The 20,214-nt window shown below is 48.1% G+C and overlaps 1 protein-coding gene across 5 annotated transcripts in view; it reads right to left on the bottom strand.

The window, feature by feature from the left end:
• Nucleotides 1-20,214, bottom strand: part of LOC120897508 (serine/threonine-protein kinase N) — a 61,915-nt gene that overhangs the window by 22,040 nt on the left and 19,661 nt on the right. For 2 of the 5 annotated variants that reach the window (XM_040302459.1, XM_040302463.1), the window contains exons 2-3: nt 18,398-18,803; nt 3,251-3,572 (exon numbers count right to left, since the gene is read on the bottom strand). In XM_040302459.1, the coding sequence (XP_040158393.1) occupies nt 3,251-3,572; nt 18,398-18,535 (460 nt within the window). In that variant the 5' untranslated portion in view covers nt 18,536-18,803. Of the gene's footprint in view, nt 1-1,973; nt 2,098-3,250; nt 3,573-5,894; nt 6,136-18,397; nt 18,804-20,214 lie in introns of those variants that run through there. The other 3 variants (XM_040302460.1, XM_040302461.1, XM_040302462.1) reach the window with 3 other exon arrangements.

Below are 20,214 nucleotides of genomic sequence, written 5' to 3'. Positions count from 1 at the left end.
TCAAGAAGTGAGAAAGAGAAACTCAAAGAGCACAAACACGCTACCCCGGGTAAGTTCAATAGCCACCATGTGGTCGTCCACACGGAGGATGAAATGTGATAATACTTTTATAAAGTTAATGCATAATCAATAATCACAACAATGAGCGCGATAGAGAGACAACCACACTACAATCATCGACGCGTTGTGTAAGCGATCTCGTAAGTGCAACCCCTGGCCACTTATTCTTTCCTATTCCGGTGGGAACCGGGTGAGAGAGAGAGAGAGAGAGAAAGACCAGCTGGGTGGGTGTGTGGGTTGGTTGGATTGAGTGCTTGGCACTCGTGTTCGCGCTGAGTAATGGAGGAAAATGTTGGAATTATTTATAATTGGATTATTGTTTCGACTTTACCTTCGACCACCAACCAACACACATACAGAGTTTTCCTCCCCAGTTTTCCACCACGCACACGGCGGGGCGATGGCACACCCTTGTTGGAGTGGGGAATTTTCTTTACGCCTAATACGCCGCTCGGGTCTGTTTGGCGCTCTCTTTCATTCCGTACAGTTGGAGGGAAGGGGGGGAAATGCAATTGAGTACACGGCGAACGGGTAGTATGTAGATTTGTTACGTATGCAAGCAGACAAAAGGAAGGAAAAAAAGCACATTACACAGCCGGTAAACAGTTTTCTTTTGTTTGCTTTTAAACCCATTTTCCGCCAATTCTTGTGTGATGTTTCCTTTTTTTTGCTTCGGAAGTTTTTTTTCCTAATGTTTTAGCTGCACTGCCCCGCTACTGTCTGGTTCGTTTGCTGTAGAGCTGGAAGCCAGCCAGATAGAGGTGCCCTGTGCCGCTACTGTACACTGTCCATGCCCGATCATCAACCACTGCTGGTTGGCCATTATGCATGCATGTGTAACATTTCACTCGGCTGCATTTCACTTGCTTCAATTTCCCTTTCGTGCAATCGTTCGCATGATTACACCCCTTCACCGAGTGTAGTAGTAGGGGTGGAGATGGAGAGGACTCGGAATCGATACATCTCCCCCCAATGGAGCTTTATTTTTGGAAGAGAGAAAAAAAAGTGCTTCTATCATATCTATAAAGGGCGTGGATCTGGAAGAAGTTGATAAAACTGCACCATAATCGGCAAACCCCCGGCCAACCCTGGTCTTGCATATTGCAAGTACCTAATAACTCAATCTCGGTCACTACTCAAACCACTACTTTTAAAGTCACCCTTTGGAAGGGAGGTGGTCCGTTGTGAGCAGGGGAATAATGCTCATTCGATACGCAAGCGAGGAAAACCCATTCATTGTTGCCCGCGGATACCAACTGGGTTGGCACTGGGCCAGAGATACGTTTACGGGTACGGTATTTCCGACGCAATCTCCCGTCGATGTGAAAACGCATTCGTTGGGTAACGCTGCCATAGCTGGGCGGCGTACGGAATTCAAAACTGTATTTTAGGGAATTTCTTCGCACTGATAATTACACAAACATACACACACATATACACTCTGGCTGGTATGAAGCATTTTGGTATTGATTGCAACAGTACGGAGGATTGCGTTGAAGCGAAAGATAACTCACCGAAATTCCACCAACTTTATCCTATCAACTGAACACAAACCCGACCGAAGATGCACTGAGACATCCGTTACAGCGTCCTTTATCCAACACGACCCGACTCTCAGCGAGGGGGTTGGTAGGCAAATGATTTGACTCTCTTCTATTTCTGTCCCTTGGGGTACTACCAATGCACTCCTCAACGCCACAACCCAGTACACACAGAGAAACGGCCCACCGTCATGAAGTCAAACGTGACGAATGCGAATGATCAAGCGTTTGCAATAAATCAGCTTCCCATATTTGTTTTTTCGGGAGACCGTTTTGTCTCAAATTTTCCTTTCCCTCCTTTAGATTCTTCTGTTTCAAGATCAGCACACTCCAACACCACCATCACGGCGCAGTGACACTGTGTTCACGAACCTCTTGCATCCGATTGCATGGCTACGTTCGTCTTGTCGTCGCTTTGTTCAGAATCACACGCCACTACCAGCGGCCGGAACGTTCACGAACAACTGGCTTTAATGGTGCGCGCACACACCCGTTCAACGAGCTGCACAGATGTCCCCTCCGTGAGCGAAAGGGTATTGCGCAGATTCTGGAGATTACCATTAATCTCCGGCTTTCTTCGACCGAGAAGTGTGTACCATTGCCAAGGAGAGCAGCGTTGGAACAAACACCAAGGCAAGTGGAAAACTCCTACACATTGAGCCAATACACAACCATCACCATTTCCACGCTCGTCGTGCACTACCGGGGCAGGCTTAATAAACTGTCGCATTTGTTTTATTCCGTCGACCTCGCGGTATCTCTCGGTTGCACATTCGTACCGGTTAGCTACAGGTTTCCAATTTGTCGTGTTCTGGGACCCGTCTTGTTCGACGGGTGTCTTTTATAATAATTATAAATAGCTAAAGTACTCTCTCTGTGTATTTCCACCCTCCTACGCGCAGGCAAAAACACGATCATTTGCTATAAAAAATGCCTCGTTTTACGATGGTGTACTAGTCGGTCCGGCCTCCTCCATTTTCCACGAAGCAATGTAATAACCACGGGCCAAACATTTGTCCCGCTTGTTACACACATATGGCGCCTGTCAAGCGTTTTGGGCGATGCGTTTTGTCAACAACTTCGATGGATTTATCAACTGCACACACGCGGGCGCGGAGGGGGCGGCAAAGCATCGGAACGTTGTTGTGGGTGTTTCATTACAAAGCAGCTGAGAAACATGAGTCGGTGTTGAAATCGTAGATGAGATTATTGTTCCACTTGTTAGCTCTGCATGTGCCGACACACGGTCGGTGCGATATTGTAGTACTACACAGCAGTATCACACAGGTATACTCATTACATTCGGGTTCCGTTTGTTTCAGATTTGTCAGAGTTCTCTCTTTTTGGAACTTAGATGTGTCATTAAACGGTTGATGTGTTTAGCTAGAGTTGCATTGCATTACATTTCAATAGGGAAGAGACCTTGTAACTGTCAAAAGAGGACAACACACAAGGCTAAAAATTAAAAAAGCCGCCCTTTGTCGAGCGGATTGCATACTATAGGGCGTTTTAGGCACTATCAAGTGTAAAACTCCACATCGAATCAAATTACGCATTAATTAAGGCACATACAGGCCAAAACTCTTATGTCTTCTCTCTTCCCAACCATACCTATTCCCTTCTAGTTACTCTTGATTGAGGATACATACCGTGGCCACCATTGTTGCTGACACTGTTGCCCTGTGTGAGGATGATTTGGCTTTCCAGCTCGTGCAGCTCCGACTTGAGCTCGGCCAGCTTGTTATTGCTTTTCTTCACGATCGAGGCCACGTCGGACAGCGAGCGGCGATCCGTCGCGACCTCGCGCAGCTTCTCGGCGCCCTCCTTGATCTTGAGCTCCTTGCGGATCTCACGCCGGATCGCCTCCTTGATCTCCTCCAGCCGGTCCGGCAGCAGCTGCTCGGACACATTGTCCGGCAGGCCGTACTTGTGGCTCAGCTCGTACAGCACGGGATGCTTGATGTAATCGCCCTGCAGGTTTGCCGTAAAGGATAGAAAAACGAAAGATGAAGGTTAGAAGATATCGGGTGTACGCAATGGAAAACAAACAACAATAAAAAGAGCGCTTAAAAAAGTGTACTACGTCTCTATCTCTAGCGAATTGTTTGGAGCCGGGGAGAAGAGATCTACAGGCGGGCTGATTGAACACGATTTGTGCACTACTTGACCGCACAACAACGACACACAGCAGTTGCTTACTACGCACAAGCGTGATGGATGTAGTGCGCTGATGTACCGGTTCGCTGAGCTTCTGCTCTTGTACTGTGAAAACCTCTTATCGGTCTGTCCCCATCTTACGCCGAGCTTCGGCGAAAAATCGACTCAAGCGCCGAACTTGAACTTGATTCTTCGCGACCCGAGTGGGGCGCCGGGCAAGTGTTTCTGCTTCGCTGCATTGTTGATGTTTAGTTTTTGTCGTTGTTGAGAGACATGAGAGTTGGGCGGGGATATGAGAGAATAATAATTTGTCATCCCAAGACGTTCCGCGGACACCAATTCGCAAGATAAATGGTGAAACTTTTCCTCCGCTAAATGTCGCGGACCGCAGCCAGCAAGAGCATGATTCTTGAAGCATGATGACACCGCCACCAAGTGGAAAAGAAAGCTACTGTTCCCGTGTTCCGTCGCAGCTTCTTGCTGTTTGCGGTAGCATACATTTCATCTGGAGGCACCAAAAAAGGACCAAAATGACCGTGAAAGTGACATCTAGAGTTGGTCGCCAAATAAATCACACCGTTCGGCTGGCTGGCCCCTCTCGGGCCAGCTGGCTTTTTAGTGGTTGGAGTAAGGACACTAAATTTCATTTAAGTGTACCCACAAGCAGAAGGTTCTAGTAGCATTCTATTAGTACACGCAACAGGGATACGACAGGGAAAACACACACGTTCGGAAGAGGAATGGGATGCTCGGTAAAAGTTATCTGCTGCACCATATTTACGAACAACGACCACAACAGCGCGAGCACCGAGCGATTGGGATGGAATTTCCGAGGCGAGACATTATTTATTCCACAACCTGGCGGGGAAAACTGTCTCCCACCGGATCCGCGCGGTCCGGATCCGGAGAACGTTTTGGAAATTTTTGCATAAATGTACCACATTTCCATATTCATGTAGCAAAACTCGATGGTGGTGTGTGTTGTGTGTGTGGCATCACCTGCCGTGCGATCGTCGCAATACGAACCGAACCGAACACGCATAAACCTCAGGAACGAATGTCCCGGATGGAAAGTGATATTTATGTACTGACGCAATGGCACCACAGTGTGTGTGTTAGGATGGTGGTGGGTGCAGTTCGACTATAAAAAGGGGGAAAAAATTGAATATCCATTTCGGGCACCTACAAACGGTAGCGATTTTGTAATAATAAGGTTTTGCGTGGGTGAATAATTACAATCAAATTAGCTCATTTATTCAAACATATTCTACCGAGAAAATGATGGAAAAACAGACACACGTGCCAAATAAATATCAGTTTTCAAGCTCTCCTTACATGAGCAGTTCGATAAAGATAATCGCCAATTCAAAAAGACGATTCGCCGAACACGTCCGGCCATTTTCATGCTCTCCAACAATCGCAATGAAAGTCAGCAGTCACGTCAAAACAAATTTGCTTTATATTCACCGGATCGTTAGAAAGGAGCGAAAACGGGGGGAACAAAAAGAAGGCAGAAAAAGCGACCACCAATTTACACCAAGCGGAAATGATTGTGTTGCTTACTGTTGGCTGCCCCAACGACCACTCTGTCCACCACCTTTTGGAGGCTCGGTTTTTTTTTTGTTTCTTTTGGGGGGTGTATGATCACGTTACCACAATAAAGCGCTACCAAATTAGCAGATTAAGTATGACCTGGACACACGGAGCCTAGTGGATGATACCGTGGAAGGTGCGCGCGACTTATCTCTGTGTACCCGCAAACTGACCATCAAATGAAAATGCGCGTTTGAGACGCAAAAGATAAAGACCATTATTTCCTTCGACCTGAAGCGCTTCAGCCGTTGCTATTTGGGGAGGGGAGATGGCGAATTTGAATTGAGCGTGAGAAAACAGCGAAGATACAGCGAGCTGAGAGCAGTGTGGAGCGGGCTAAGGGAATGAATTTTGGGGTTCAAAATGTCTCGCCGTCACGCGAGAACCGGCGTCATCTAGCGCGAATTAGCTACATCGGAAAAAGGCATCTGGATGGTGCAGGAGAGCACGAGTGGGGCGCGCATTAATCGGGAAAAGATTGGAACCGACGGGCGATCTAGCAGCGCTCCGCGTTTGTGTGTCTGCCCGGGACTGTTCCGTTACCTTTTCGACGACGGCCGCACTGACGCAGGTGCTGAACACGCGGCTCCGTCGCCGCTTCCGATAGCGGTTGTTGTAGTCCGTTATGTACAGTGCCATGGGAGGGTTTTTTGTTGTTATTGCTGCTGCTGCTGCTGCTGTTGTGTGTGCGGACAGAATGTGGTGCCCTTCTTTTGGGGTTGTTTCACAAACACTGCTCTCCCCGCCCCGGGAGTAGTGTGTGCAGTTAGCTTTGCTGCTTGATTTACTTTTTACTCTGTCTCTCTGTCTCACACTCTCGCTCTTTTATTCTCACTTGGTTTTGTTTTGCTGAAACTGTATCAGTGTGGTGACTTTACGTTTAGCCATGTGTCAATGTTTTTTAGAGCACACTGTACACCGACACACACACACATAAGTGCGCGCGCTGTACGACACTACGTGCGTTTCTCGGTCGCGTATTGCGTTGTAAGTCGCGCTTTTCACATGCACACACTGCGACGTAACATGCACCACCACCACACACTACCGACGGACCCCAAAAGCCCTGGGCGGTAACGGTGGTTTAGTTTGCCGTGGAGATGAGAAAATGGGTGAAAAAAGCCGTTCCGAGAGGGCCAGCCGGAGCAGCCAGGGCAAGAGAGGAACTGTTTGCTATTTATATCGAAATTAAATCACTTGCGCTGGATCACTGCTGCACATTGGTTCTCTCGTGCTCACTCTCTCTATCTCTCTCCCTTTTTCTGTCTCTGAACCCGGAACCCGGATGCACTTGTGCACACAAACCCCCGTGTGTCTCGTCATCGTTCGCTGGGAATGCACGTGCCGGTTTGATGAGGCTTGACTTGAGCTCCAGAAATTATTAGTTTCACTTTTCGAGCCATGACACGCAGCAGTGACCAGCCAGCACACACTTACTCCCTTGCCCTGTCGGTCGGTTCAACTCGTTTTCCCTGCTGGTGTGCCGCCGTGTAAAATACCGGAAATGCTCCAACAAACCGATTACATTATGTCTCATTAGAAGATCGGTCTACCCGCGTCCACACAGGCATGATACATCCCGTGGAGTAGCGGAAAGAGGGTGTGAGATGTACAGGTTGACGCAGCTGCAGCGTCTGTTGTGGCAGTGCGTGTGGCACTCCCTTAATGTCTATTAATTGATCTCCGCAAATACACACACACACAGATAAAAGAAGCGAGCGGAGCCGGTTAGTGACATTTCCGATCCGGGATTGCCACTACACCAGAGAAGATAGTTTTGCTCGCAATTGTGTAACTTACGCCGACTTACGCAGTGCAGGAAAGAGGTAAGAAAACAGACCAACGGACGAAGGATGGAAGGAAAAAAACGTGCTAAAACATGAAACATGCAACGTGCGGGCCCTCTCCTCCCAGCTGGGTATGGCGCAAGTGCATCATCACACAGCATGGGAAGCAACAGAGCCCGATTGTGTGGCAAAAACGTGCGATGCACAATCGAAGCTGCAGGGGGTGGGGTTCCGTGAGTCATTGAGTAAAGCTTGAGTCACTTGGGTTTGTTGCGTTTGGTTTGGTTAGTTTATCATCTAATCGATATCTGATAAGTGTATGATAATGATCTTATGCACTATTTCATCTGTTTCGAGCAAAAGCTTCCAATTGACACCCTTTCCATCAACTCCGACCTTAAAGCCTCACAATCAACAGTAAGCTAGCTGACAATTATGCAAATCACGCCATCACGCAATTACCAACACCCACACATCTAGCAAAAACTTTCGTCGAAAGGCACAAAAGCAAATTCTATCAAACTTTTACTTTCTTTCCGATTGTGTTTGTTTCATTGTCGTCATCATCAATCCTTCATTAGGAAGGTTCGTGTGGGAGGCGAAACGGTGTTTGCAAAGTCTATTCTTGCTTTTCCGGCGACTCACCATCACCCCCGCTCGGTGGTCTGACGGACGATCTGCGGGTGGTAGAAATAACAAAGCCGGCCGATATCCTGAAAGCTAAATGGGAAAAATGGCCAAACCACAGGCACAGACACTGTAGCTTTGTGTGCGTTTGTATGCCAATTTTATGCGGCAAAGAATGAGACGTTAACCAACAAAAAAAGGGGGCGAACATAGCATAGACGTTCGCATAAAACTTTCACTTTGTTCCTGATCCCCGCCATGACAGTGATGGAGAGAGAGCGAGAGAGAGAGGGAAAGAGAGTACGAGCATAGGATGCTTGATTGAAACAAAGCAAAACTGCCAAACAGATTGTTCAACATCCCAAATTTCGGACCGTCCGACACACGTTGCACGTCGTCGTCTCGGTGCGGATATGCCCGGAGGCGTCCCGAGCAAAGTGACTCTGTGCATGGTGAAGTGGACACGAACACAACTTCATGGCTATCCGGGTAAGGCGTTCCCCTTGTTCCATTAAGGCAAAAATGGCATATCGTGTCTCATTAGGCATTCGGCGCTCGGAGGAGCAAGTTTATCTCGAGCCAAAGTTTAATTGATTATGTATATTTAAAGCTGTGCATCCCCATCCCCCCGAGGGATGTTTATGGACATCCTTGGCAGGGGAAGAAACGTGACAAATGACGCGTTAACAGGGTTAGATTGAAGGCAAATGTTCACGCGCACCTTTTCTGCTGCTAAACCCACACCAGATTACTCATTAATCTCATATGCCACCGCACGCACGATCGCTTGCGTCTTATTTTAGTGCGTCTCTGTATGGCGATAATCCCAACCGTATGCTTCCTATCAGCCACAACCAATAAAGAGTTGCTACTGGTGGTTGACTAATGGGCATAATCATCTCACCACCATCACCACCACAATCACCGCCGAGGTGAATAGATCCCGGAACGGACGACCAATCGCAGACTAATGTCGATCGCTCTCCCCCCCAAGGAAAGTGAAAGTGACTTCCCTGCCATGCTGCTAGGAGATTAGTGGAATCCACCTAACCAACGGGGGTTTGGTTTAATAGTTTAGCGCGCAACTCATACAGGGATTTTTTGTTTTTTTTTTTTTTTGCTTGGTACACAGTCTCCAGAGTAGTCTGTGCTTCCCGCGGTCCAATTCCCCTTTCACCGAGACAATAAATCATGTCTCATAAAATAGACATTCCTACACTTTGCAGCCCACAGCAGCGGGGTGCGGAACTAAAACCCCAAAGTTCCGACGGCGATTGGTGCGCTCTCTGTCTCGGTCGCTGCCAAAAACAAAAATCCCCCAAAGCGACGGGCCACACCAAGCCAAATGAGCGGATAGCTAGCTGCGGGGGTAATCACGATGAAAAGTTCAATCAGAAACACACCGAAAGCGGGCGTCAAAAAGCCTAACCGTGTGTAGGTTTTGGTCGTTACGGCGAGTTATTATGCTGCAGAGAGCTTGTGGTATTGTGGCTTGAACATTGGCATTTGCACGCGCTTTTGCGCGATCGTGGAGGTCCTCCGGCGCACCATAGTTTGGCGGATGCAATTTGGCCCGATTCAATTGAGCCTGATTGATGGCGGGGGGCGGACTACTGAGTACCTAGGCTAGAGAGGGCGCGACGAGGGTTTTGGAATTCATTCACTCATTCCACTGCTAATTACTCTCTTCCGGTGGATCGTTTGTCAACGATCGTTCACCCCCGCCGATCGTGTGGAGGAGGAGAGTTGAGTAAAAGCAGTGCCCGCCCGCTCGCCTATCACTCCAGCGAGTTGAACAAGATTAGTCTGCCCCCGTTTTATTCAAACTCAAATCCTGCTGCTTTTGCGCGCCAAACGATGCGCCAAATGCCATTTCACTCTTGAAGAAGCACGCGCCCGTCTTGTCCACCCTGGTTTGTGTGTTTGGGGACCGTCGACATCTCTCGCGCGTGTGTGTGCTTTGAATGCATAATGTGAGCCGGCAAACGAACGGAGGCGTGGAGCATCCCAGCGATCGGATCGGTGTCTCGAGCGACATATAAGGGGACACAGACAGGCAGATGGAGATGCGGTGGCGTCCCTCCCATACTTCCCATACAAGCCCACAAGTGGTGCACGCGATCTTCGCGCATGCCAACACGCGCGCGCAAACGCACGCCCGCCCGCTTGCAGTAGGTGGATGAGGAGAAGGATCGTCACCGTCGTTTGCGCAACTTTGCGTATCTGCGCATGGGGCTGCTCTACACCACCGCAGGGAGGAAGAAGCGTGGAGGTACAACAAAAAGACCAGCGCAAAATTCCGGTCCTTGCCCTCGAACGCCATTTCTGGCCATTGCCATCGCGGCCAGCCTTCGCACCCATTCACGGCCACGGCGACGACGACGGCGCGCGCGTGCGAAGGAAGAACGTGAGAGGTGGTGATCGCAAGCAACAACAACAAAAAAACCCGTCCTTTTCGGTTTCTTCACGCAGAGGTGTTAAAGACCGTACCGGTTGTATCCGAACAGAGCACAGGGCTGGTGGTGGGTGTCTGCCACACTTAGCAACTAGCCACACAGCATACCCATATTTCGTTGTGCAATACAGACATGGGAGAGTGACAGTCAGTGTGTGTGTCCAAAAAGGCACCAAACGAATTCTAACATAATCGACAGCTCCAATAATACGAGATCGAAATGAATGTCTGGCTTCCATCCCAAATACAACGCGTTGTTGTCTCTATAGCCCCACGTGAGAATGCTATTGCAGGTGGACGTCTTTATCAGAGCAAATGTTATCTTATCTCGTGCGCCATTACCAAACATTGCCCCCCGCGGTTGGTGGTACCGCCGATCCTATACATTATTGCTACTAGCCAGCCAGCCAGACAGCCAGCCAGCTAGGGAGCGCCTGAGCTGCTTCTAATGAAGCGTTACCACAACACACAATCAACACAAAACACATCGTGCAATGCGAGTCTTGTTGTTTGATCTGCTTGTAATTGTTTATTTTCGCGTGCTTTTTTCCCCCAACAATCCCACAGTTTTGTCCGTTCTGGTCTGTTCGGCGGTTTGGTTGAAACTTTATCGTGTGTGAAGGAGGATTTGCCGTACACCGCCGTCCCTGGAGGAAATGTGTTGAGGTTTTGCAAGCGCGCTTTACTCCATTACACACACACGCGAGAGATAGAGATCATGTGAAAATTGCACCCGAACACGCCAAACCCATGTGCTATGGGTTGTACAGCGTGTGTGCATGTGTCAATAAGTTTCATTTCCGGTAGTTGGCTATGGTTGCAGGCAAAGAGAGAGATGGAGAGAGAGAGTGCGAGAAGTCAGTGGAAATAAACACAAATGAAAACACTTTTTCCGAACGTTGGGGCCAATTTCCTTTTCCATTACAGTTCTGATCGTTGTCACTTTAGTCGAAGCGTTCGAAGTTTCATTTCAGATATTGTGGAGTAACACGCAACTGAGCAGAAATGCGATTTACATCGATTTAAATTCCACAAATCGTTCCACAACAAAATGTAAGACTGTTGATCACTCGGCGATTGAAAAATGCATCTCGTCTTCGATGCACCGGAAGTGTGATAACACACAAACACTGGTATGCTTTATATTTCACTTTCTGATGACCTACAAAACACTTTTTTCTGTTCAAACACAATAAAGTACCATTTATTGCTACGATTCCAACATCTCCACTAAGCAGTAGAAAGCATCCCGTGCGGCGTAAGAACCAAAGTCGAACTAAATGAAGCTTATGGTGAAGCGAACTACCTAGTGGCACACCACACTAGGAGTTTGGTTCGGGAGTCAAATCGACGATAGGCCACCAGATAACGAAAGATATGCGCGCGCGTTGTGTCAACAGTCAACGCAGTTAGAACGCATCCGGTGCCGGGTTATCGGAGGCACCCGCCAGTTCGACAACTTGCGGAAACGTTTTAATGTCCCAAAAGGGGTTTGACAAGACTCACCGAATCTTCATATTACATTCTTGCACGCCACTGCGGAACGTGAGCTCCAAGACACAGACTACCGGTCACTAATGACCCAAACATCGTTCATAAGCTCCCTCAACTCTCCAGACGCCAGAACTCTCCTCAAAGCCAGACGGCAAACATGCTCTGGAAGTTGAAGAGCAGTGCCATCGCCTGCTGTGCCTACGAGTGACTACGACACCACAGTCACGAGGGCGACACAAAGTATTCATCCACGCGGCAGCAGATTGCATCCGATTGAACCTTAAATCGATTAACGTTCGATAAATTGCTCCAACCCCGGGATCGTTTTGCCAATCTTCTTCGACAAACAGACGACGAAGCGCACGCGGGTGTGGAGACGACGTTCGGGATGTCGTACCGTCGCGCCTTCCTGCTGCGAATGGCAATCCGAATCCGTGGGAGTGAGAGCCGGTTTCATGCTCTTCGGGGTGCCCACTTTCGCTTTTTCTTTCCCCTAGTCGCCTACAACAAAAAAAAAAACCTCATGATACACTTGTGGACAACAACAGGGCGTGCAGAGCGAGCGTGGAGTTGTGCGCAAGAGGATGAAAAAATAAACCGATGCCTTCGCTAATGAAGAACTCCTGCCAGGAGCTTCGCTGCGTGTTACGATGCACCACCCGACTTAGCAAATCAGTAGTACACAAATCGTATTCAAATCATGTCGCGATCTGCACGCACCTCTTTTTGGACTTTGGTAACGTGTTGGGAAACAGGATCACTGTTTCATGGTGTTAATGATGAAGAATATTGTGCGCTTATCCTCCGTAAGACAGGTTTTAATGCATCCGCAGGTTCAAGCTGGCAAGCTCCTTCTCCGCAAGTTCTCATCTCACAACAGCGATACGGTGCAATTTAAACACTTCCAGGTCACGGAGCAAAGCTGGTAATTAGATTTGCTCATTACAGCTCCCCACTGCCAGTAGAGGCGCTCTCATCAGCACAGCCCACCCGGAGAACCTGAGGATGATCAACTCGTTGCGTACGTAAGGATGTCTCGTTTTTTCCTCCGACACCGTGTGTATACTAATGTTGTGTACATTCCACTTCAAACAAAAAGCTTTCGAGAGAGAGTGTATGTGTTATGGAAAAGAACGTAATTCACATTCCATCCCCAACTAAGAGGCAGAATCATCGTCTGCTCGGTAGTAGAGTTTCATTCCCGTGTTGCAGTATGTAAAGACATTCTTCGTCATGCTAAAACATATGCTCTTTTACTCTTTCATGTACGATTTCTAAACCCTCGAAGCATGACAAAAAGAAGGCGGAAAGAATTTGTAACTCGACCCAAAAACTGCATACGGTGTCAGAATAACTAATACCTCCGGGCGGGTGCGACCTCGGGCAGGGATGGTTTAGCAGCAGTAGCGTTGTAGCCGTCGTCATTGACTTGGACTTGGGATACAAAACCAGGACATACACAGGAAAAGAGAGAGAGAAAGGCAGAGAGAATCCTGCAAACGGCTCGACCCACATGGACAACCTTTCTCCTCTTCCCTGGTCGGAGGAAACGAATGACACGACTGGTATTCGAAGGACTGGGGACGGTTGGCCCGTACTCGTTGCGACAATCCAATTATCATATATTTTATCGATAGCATAAGGGTAACCTGCCACCCCATAAGGGCGTTCACTCACGCGTGCTCCACACACTGTTTGGGACGAAGATCCAAAACCAGCCCGCCCTTGCTGTTTTGTCCTTTCGCTCTCACTCGCTCCCGTCTAGCGCGAACGGTGGATATAATATCCTGCTGTAGAGCCGCGCTGCGGCATAACACACACAGTTGCCCGTTGCCAGCCACTGCAGCCACGTTAGGCTTGCTGGTCGCCGGTTGGGTCGGGTTTAAATTGACTTTCTGGCGTACGTGCTTTCGTTTTCAGCTAATCGACATACACACACTCAACACCAGTCGGTTGCAGCAGTATTGGAAGAAAAATGGTGATAAAAAATACTTTGAAGCTGTGAGGCTTATCAACTGTGTAAGGTCCTCACAGTGAAAGGAGTGTTTGTTGACGTCTTTCTTATGGGTTTGGTTCACAACAATAATCGAGAAGCGTTTCGTGAACTACATTGTTCGGAACCATTTGCATGACATAACCAGCTACTTGAACTATGCATAATGTTGCCTTCAAAGTTCTTACAAAGTTGAAATCAATCTGCAAAACAGATTCCTAGTTATTTTCCCTAAACACATTTCATCGCCAGAAACACACACACAGAAAAGGCCCTTAATCACACACAACACCTTCTATCCGTTGTCGATCGTAGCATTGCAGCAGCAGGTAACATAATCCCTTTCCTTCGCTACATCTCCACAGACCCACTATCGTTTGGACAGCGGCAACTTCGACACCGTTCCTCGGCGCGCACAAGAGATGTATCAACAAAATTAGCGATCTTATCGGGCGCGTTCAGTCCATCATACCCTTTTCTCGCATAACTGTTGGGGCGGTAAAGCTGTTGCTGCTGCCGCAAGTCTCGGCTCTATGACGTATCAGCGGCCTTATATCACCAGCGCACCTCCAGAAGCGGAGAAACAAAGAACCGAGCCAAAAGGCACGCGCGCGGCTCTCGGGGTTTGTTCGTTATGCTACAAAGTTATGCTGAAAGAGAAAGGACTGGACGGGACACCCACCGAGAAGGGAGGGGGTGTGATGGAGCGGCAAAAATAAAGGGCCTCTTTCCCCAATGCAAAAGTGTCTATTGCCACACAGCCAGCCAGTCAGCCAGCCAACACACAAACCAAGGGTGAAAGTAATTTTGATCTACACTGTGTAGATTTTCTACACTTCCACCAGCACGTTCCCTTCTGATTAGCTTGCCTCTCTCCCTGTGCTTTCTTCTCCCGGACGCGGCAGGAATTGTGTCTGACAGTAGTAGTAGGTGCAACGACCCCCATCAGCATCGCCGTGTGTCCCCTGCCTCGTGTGGGCGTAGGTTTTTGGAGGGCGTTGTAAAGAAGGAGGAGTTCGATGAGATTTTTTATCCCGATCGGTAGCGTTGGAGGTTTCAGGTTTTCCCTCCAAAAAGAGTGCAACAACACGCAGCAATAATATCATGCAATTACCAGGGCTACCTCAAGAAGCGCGTCCCCATCTCGGCACACGCGAAGGGTCATAAACACAGTGAGGAAACGGAATCCGCGCTCCACCCCGTCGATCTATATTGTATAGGCACGGTAATTAGCAGGTTGAGAGGTTACAGGGCCCGCGATAGCGCAGAGGTAAGCCCTTTTTATGCAGGGAAAACACAGCCGAGAGCAATGAAACTCCAACCCACTTCCAAATTGCATCTCGTGGAGTCTCCCAGCTGCTGTGCCGCCGCCGCTTGTTAGTGAGGGCTAATTTGAGCTGGGAAAAATCTCGCCCATACACAGCCAACGAGAAACTGAAGAAAAGGTTGGATGAGGGATGTGGTGAGGAGAGGAGAACAAAAAATGCACCAAACACAAAAGCAAACTATTAACAAAAAAACGCTAAGAAAAAAAACTACCGTTGCCGCCGCTGCAGGAGGAAAGCATGGGCTGCAATGCGGTGGCAACAAAAGTAATCGATTAACCTTTCTCTGCCCCTTGGCGGAGCTCCAAGAGACCACCAGCAACAGCAGCAGCAGCAGCAGCAGCCGCTTCGCCTTCAAAACCTTCCTCCCTTTAGAGATCTGCCAATACATATGTATTTCCTTCTTTTGGCTCAATTTCCCGCGCGTGAACAGAAGAAATGCAGACGCGAAAATGGGCGCGCTTGTGAGAAACTGCTCCGGCACAATGAAACTGGCTGTGGAAACACACTTCTGTGTGTGTGTGCCTTTGCCAATTTTCTGCCAATAATGCCAGTGCGAACGAGTTTAACCCCGTTCGGTCCATTAACCTTCCGGTCCCAGGCCTCCCAAAACTCTGCCGCAATCGAGCAACCGAAAACCGAGAGCCGACCGAAGCACAACACTTTTGCTGAACACCGAGATAAGGGATGAAAAACAAAAATTAAACCATTAAGAAAAATGGTTTCTCGCCCTCGTTGGGTAGTAGGAGAGGATTAAATCATTATAGGATCTTATTAAATTCCTTCGCTCTGAGGGTTGTTGAAAGCTAATCGTTTAATGAGGCAGAGAAATCGAGAAATGGTTCTCATAATTCAGAGATCACAGTGCTGTTATCAAACTACTTTTCAAAAATTGGATTAAGAAACGAACTTGTAATGGATAGAACGATCTAAAACACATTAAAAGTCCCCTTTATAAACCGTCCCGTTGACAATATTGTTACAATGTAGTCAAAAAGCCCCGATGTTCGATGGGAAATCCCATCTTTGATCGAATGCCATCGCATCGGTCGCTTTCCTAATCGCATTTCAATGCACCAACAACCTTCAGTTATTGTGTGTGCGTGGTTGTGGTGACTCGCATTAAATTCGAAGGCACAACACAACACAACACAACTCAACCATTAGGCTTATTTATTATGCATTTCATGACTTTCCATCCGACACCCAGTCCAGAGTGGTGGCCCAGAAATGGGACCATCAGACCTAGAAACTCGATGGCCACGGTCACTGCTGAGCTGTTGTTGTTGTTGCACGGAGGGATGAATGAATTGAAGTGCTCAAGTTGGTCAACGCCGTAGTGCTTGTGGGGCCAAGTAATGAAGGTATATAAAAACAAACTATACCACCCCTCTGCTACTCCCTCCAGCCCCGGATTACATATTTAGTCGCAATCGATTTCACATAAACCCTTGATTGGGAGGCCCGTAATTTGGGCACGAACCGAACGAACGACTGTACGAACGAAACGAACGGAACCGTACACAAATTGAGGCCGTCAATCGCTTCTCCCCCAGGATGAGCTTCAAGAAAGCCCCCCCGAAAAGTCGAGCCATGCCCGACAGTACCAGAGGGGGAAAAAAGCGCTTCGAAAATAGACCAAGTTTTATCGATCACCGCCGCCCACCCAGCCCTTTTCCCTGAAGTGTGTGCCACCAAGGGGCAAAACTCGTACCCCTTCCCAAAAAAAAGCATGAAAATACTGCTGTACTCTAACTACACTCAACGGTGCCTGCGTCCACCGCCGGTGTGTGTGCTTTACTCCGTGTACATCCACCGAAAGCCCAATCCGATTCTAACGGAACCCTCCTGTTGGCGGCACCGAGAAATCGTACCTCACACCATCGACCGAAAAGAAGAAGAAAAAAACACGTAATCACGCTTGCGAAGCTGGCTGCTCTGCTCTGCTCTGCCCTCTGGCGCTGTGAATTATAATTATAACGCCTTCCACCTTATTTTGGGGAGGGAGGAAGTGTTTTCGGGCGCGAGGGAGGAGGAATTTGATTTCAATTCTTTCGCCCCATCTGGCCCGGATCTGGCTCTCCGTAGGGGCCGGATGTGTTGCGCGTTGTTGTTTTTATTCCATTACACCCATATCAACCGCCGCCGCCTACTAGAGCCTGCATTTTGGGTAGAAAAGCTGCAAAAACACAACACCTTTGGAAGGCACTCACACACTGGGGCACTTTGACCTAAGCGTAGACTTCCTGGTCTGGCTCAAAGTGGGCCGATTCAACGCCCCACCTGGAAACGGTGGCCGATCGATTAATCCGATCCGGAGGGGGGAAGACGTGAAGATCAATCAACCGATCCTTGGGCGTAGAGGAGCGATCCCGCGAGCGAGCAATTTACCGTTCGAATCGTTCTGTGCTGCCTTTTTCTCTGCATTCTTCGCACATAGGCAGGTGCTGTTACCAAACATTCGAGCTGAGGGAGGAGGATTGATTTTTCCATCCAACGGGGTAAATGTACGATTATTCGGTTCAGTTTTACTGGCAAGAAGAATAGAGATGATAATGAAGGAAATGAAAGAATAAAATCCTCCCAATAAACAGAGATGCTAGATTTCGCAGTTACAATTAGCAATCAAGGTGAAGAATTGGTTCACCGTTTTCATGTTTTCTTCTGCTGTGTCTTCCGTAAGTTTGTTTATGTTTGGCAAAATATTTGGCTTCGTTATCACCTCACCACCACAAACTACAATCTTACAGAAACGTGCTAATGGTGCCTAACACAATACACTATTCCCTTAAATTATTTTCTAAGTAGCATTATACCCTCGTGAGAATTTCCAACCACACTGAGAACCACAAAAGCAGAGACGACAAGGGGGGACTATTAAGATTATTGGGAGGGGGACCATCATAAATACGAAACGCAAATATACCATCCCACAAGTTCTTCAAGGATGGGAAGGTAATTAAACTGTAAAGGAGTGCTTGGGGGCGAACGACAGTAAATAACAGATTATGAAACGATGCGTCCCTTGAAAGCGGACCATTTTGGGCGGCCCCAAACAGAGGGGTCGGGTGCGGTCGGTCAACTAATAAACACTCATTTGCAAATCAGTGGCACGAAAACGTTCTCCGTTCTCGTAAAGCTATGAAGGCGACGTCGTGTGGTTCATGACCCAAGAAGACAAGATTTAAGGCACATAATTAACCACTTACAAGGCACCTTTTATAGTAGGCATTCTTACTGGAAAGCACTTAACAAATCAAAGACAATAGAGTAACACCATAACAACAGAAAAAAACAACACACAAACACACGAACAATGATCGAAGAAAAAGGTAAAGATGTAAAGTAGCTGGAGGATTACATACGCTAAACAGATAGCCTTTCAGCTTTGCCTTCAAATCCTTCAGGATAACCAGCTTGTTCGACTTGAAGCTGAAATCGGTTGGCGGCGACTGCTGCTGTTGCTGCGGCTGCGGCGACTGCTGCTGCTCGTTGATGCTCATCGTTAGGCGATGGCGTATTCCTCAGGGACCGAAATCAATTTTCGGAATAGAATTCGGGGCGTCTAAATGCCCCCTCCGACCCGGATTTCCCTGCTTCAACGGGAGGGTTGATTTTTCATCGAATCTAGCAACCTACGATATTTCGATCGATTCCTTATTTTTCACTTTTTTTGCACACAAACACACAGGCACACACACCAACACACACAGTTTGGAGGGGAAGAATTTCTGGTTTACACTTAACTACACACTATTTATTCCGCCGCTTCTAGTGATAACACAAGTGAAAGGGAAATCAAAATATGATGCCATTTCCATAGCTTCCTCTTCTTCCTCTTGCGCCACACAACACACACACACGCACGCCGTGTTACAGGGCGTTGGCGATAGACATCTCTTGTATGCTTTTGAACAGGGACAAACACCACACACAAAACAAGAAACATGTTCCCCCCAGTCGCGCTCTCGGGTTCGTTCTAGTTTGATAAGAAATCACCAGCCAGCCACACGGCAGGTACTTATTATTTAATCGGAAATGAATTCCTTCTTCGACAAAACAAACAACCGAATCTACAAGAGATACACCTCACCGCTACCTCTTTGGACCAAACAAGTGTCTGCTGTTTACTTTGACCTTCTCTGCCAAAAACACTTGAAGCGTGTACGACGAAAAACCGTGTCTGAGAGATGGCAACGCACACTGAGAACGTTGCTAAGGGTGTTGTTCACTTCACTTTTCTTGCCCACACTTGTTCCCACGAACGCACGCACCACGATCGAACGAGATTTCCCCCCAGTGTGTAGTGGGAGTTATTAATTACGGACATCGACATTTTCACGCACGATCTCATCCCGCAAAAGTAAGCGATTCCATTCCCAAGAAGAAGAGCTAACGCTTCTCCTATTATTATCGATTTGATGGCACAAAAAGGCTCAAACCTCCCCTTGCCAATAGACAATCTACAAAACAAGCGACTTAAATTTTAAAGTACCGGCACGAATTCGAAGCGATCGAGCCATCGAACAAAACACACATACACACTCTTCGCTGCTGCTGCATCCACTTGGCGAAAAACTTTCCACAAATAGCTACTAATTGACTAAGCGCGATGTTTGCAGCCGGAAGTTTCTGAAATCTTCACCTCTTGACCAGCGTGCGCGCCGTGACCACTGAGCAGACGGCGGACACAGATCGTGCTGCTAATGTTATGCAAACAAATATTGCCAAACTCTGGACTAACCCCGTAAAAGAGACGGGCGTGCGATTTCTCATCCCCAGCCCCCCTATCTATGTCCCCCCGGCTCGGTTTTGAGCGACTTTTTTTTCGTTATTTGCAATGCTTTAAGTCAATATTTACCCAATATGCTTCTTCAGCGGAATCGGACAAGACAAATGTCTGTCGATGGATAACCCAAGCCAAACAGACCACTGGGGCCGTAGTACAAGCGCCAGCCGAAAAAAAAAGAGTGATCGAAACCGATCCCGACCTTTCGTTGGAGGAATACGGCGCACACGACTTGACGCACGTTCGTGTGAGCACTTCATCATTGCTCTCTTCTCCTTCGCGATCCCGTATTATTCCCCCTTCCCCCCACTTCACGTCGTGTCGTGCGAAAAGAAATAGCACACACAACAAACATTAGCCGACATCAGCAGTTGTCTGCTGGCCGCGCCAGAT

The sequence above is a fragment of the Anopheles arabiensis genome, chromosome 2 (genome assembly GCF_016920715.1).
Source record: "Anopheles arabiensis isolate DONGOLA chromosome 2, AaraD3, whole genome shotgun sequence".
Taxonomy (NCBI): Eukaryota; Metazoa; Arthropoda; class Insecta; order Diptera; family Culicidae; genus Anopheles; species Anopheles arabiensis.
Note: the sequence above shows the minus strand (reverse complement) of the source record. Positions and strands in the feature narration are given on the sequence as shown.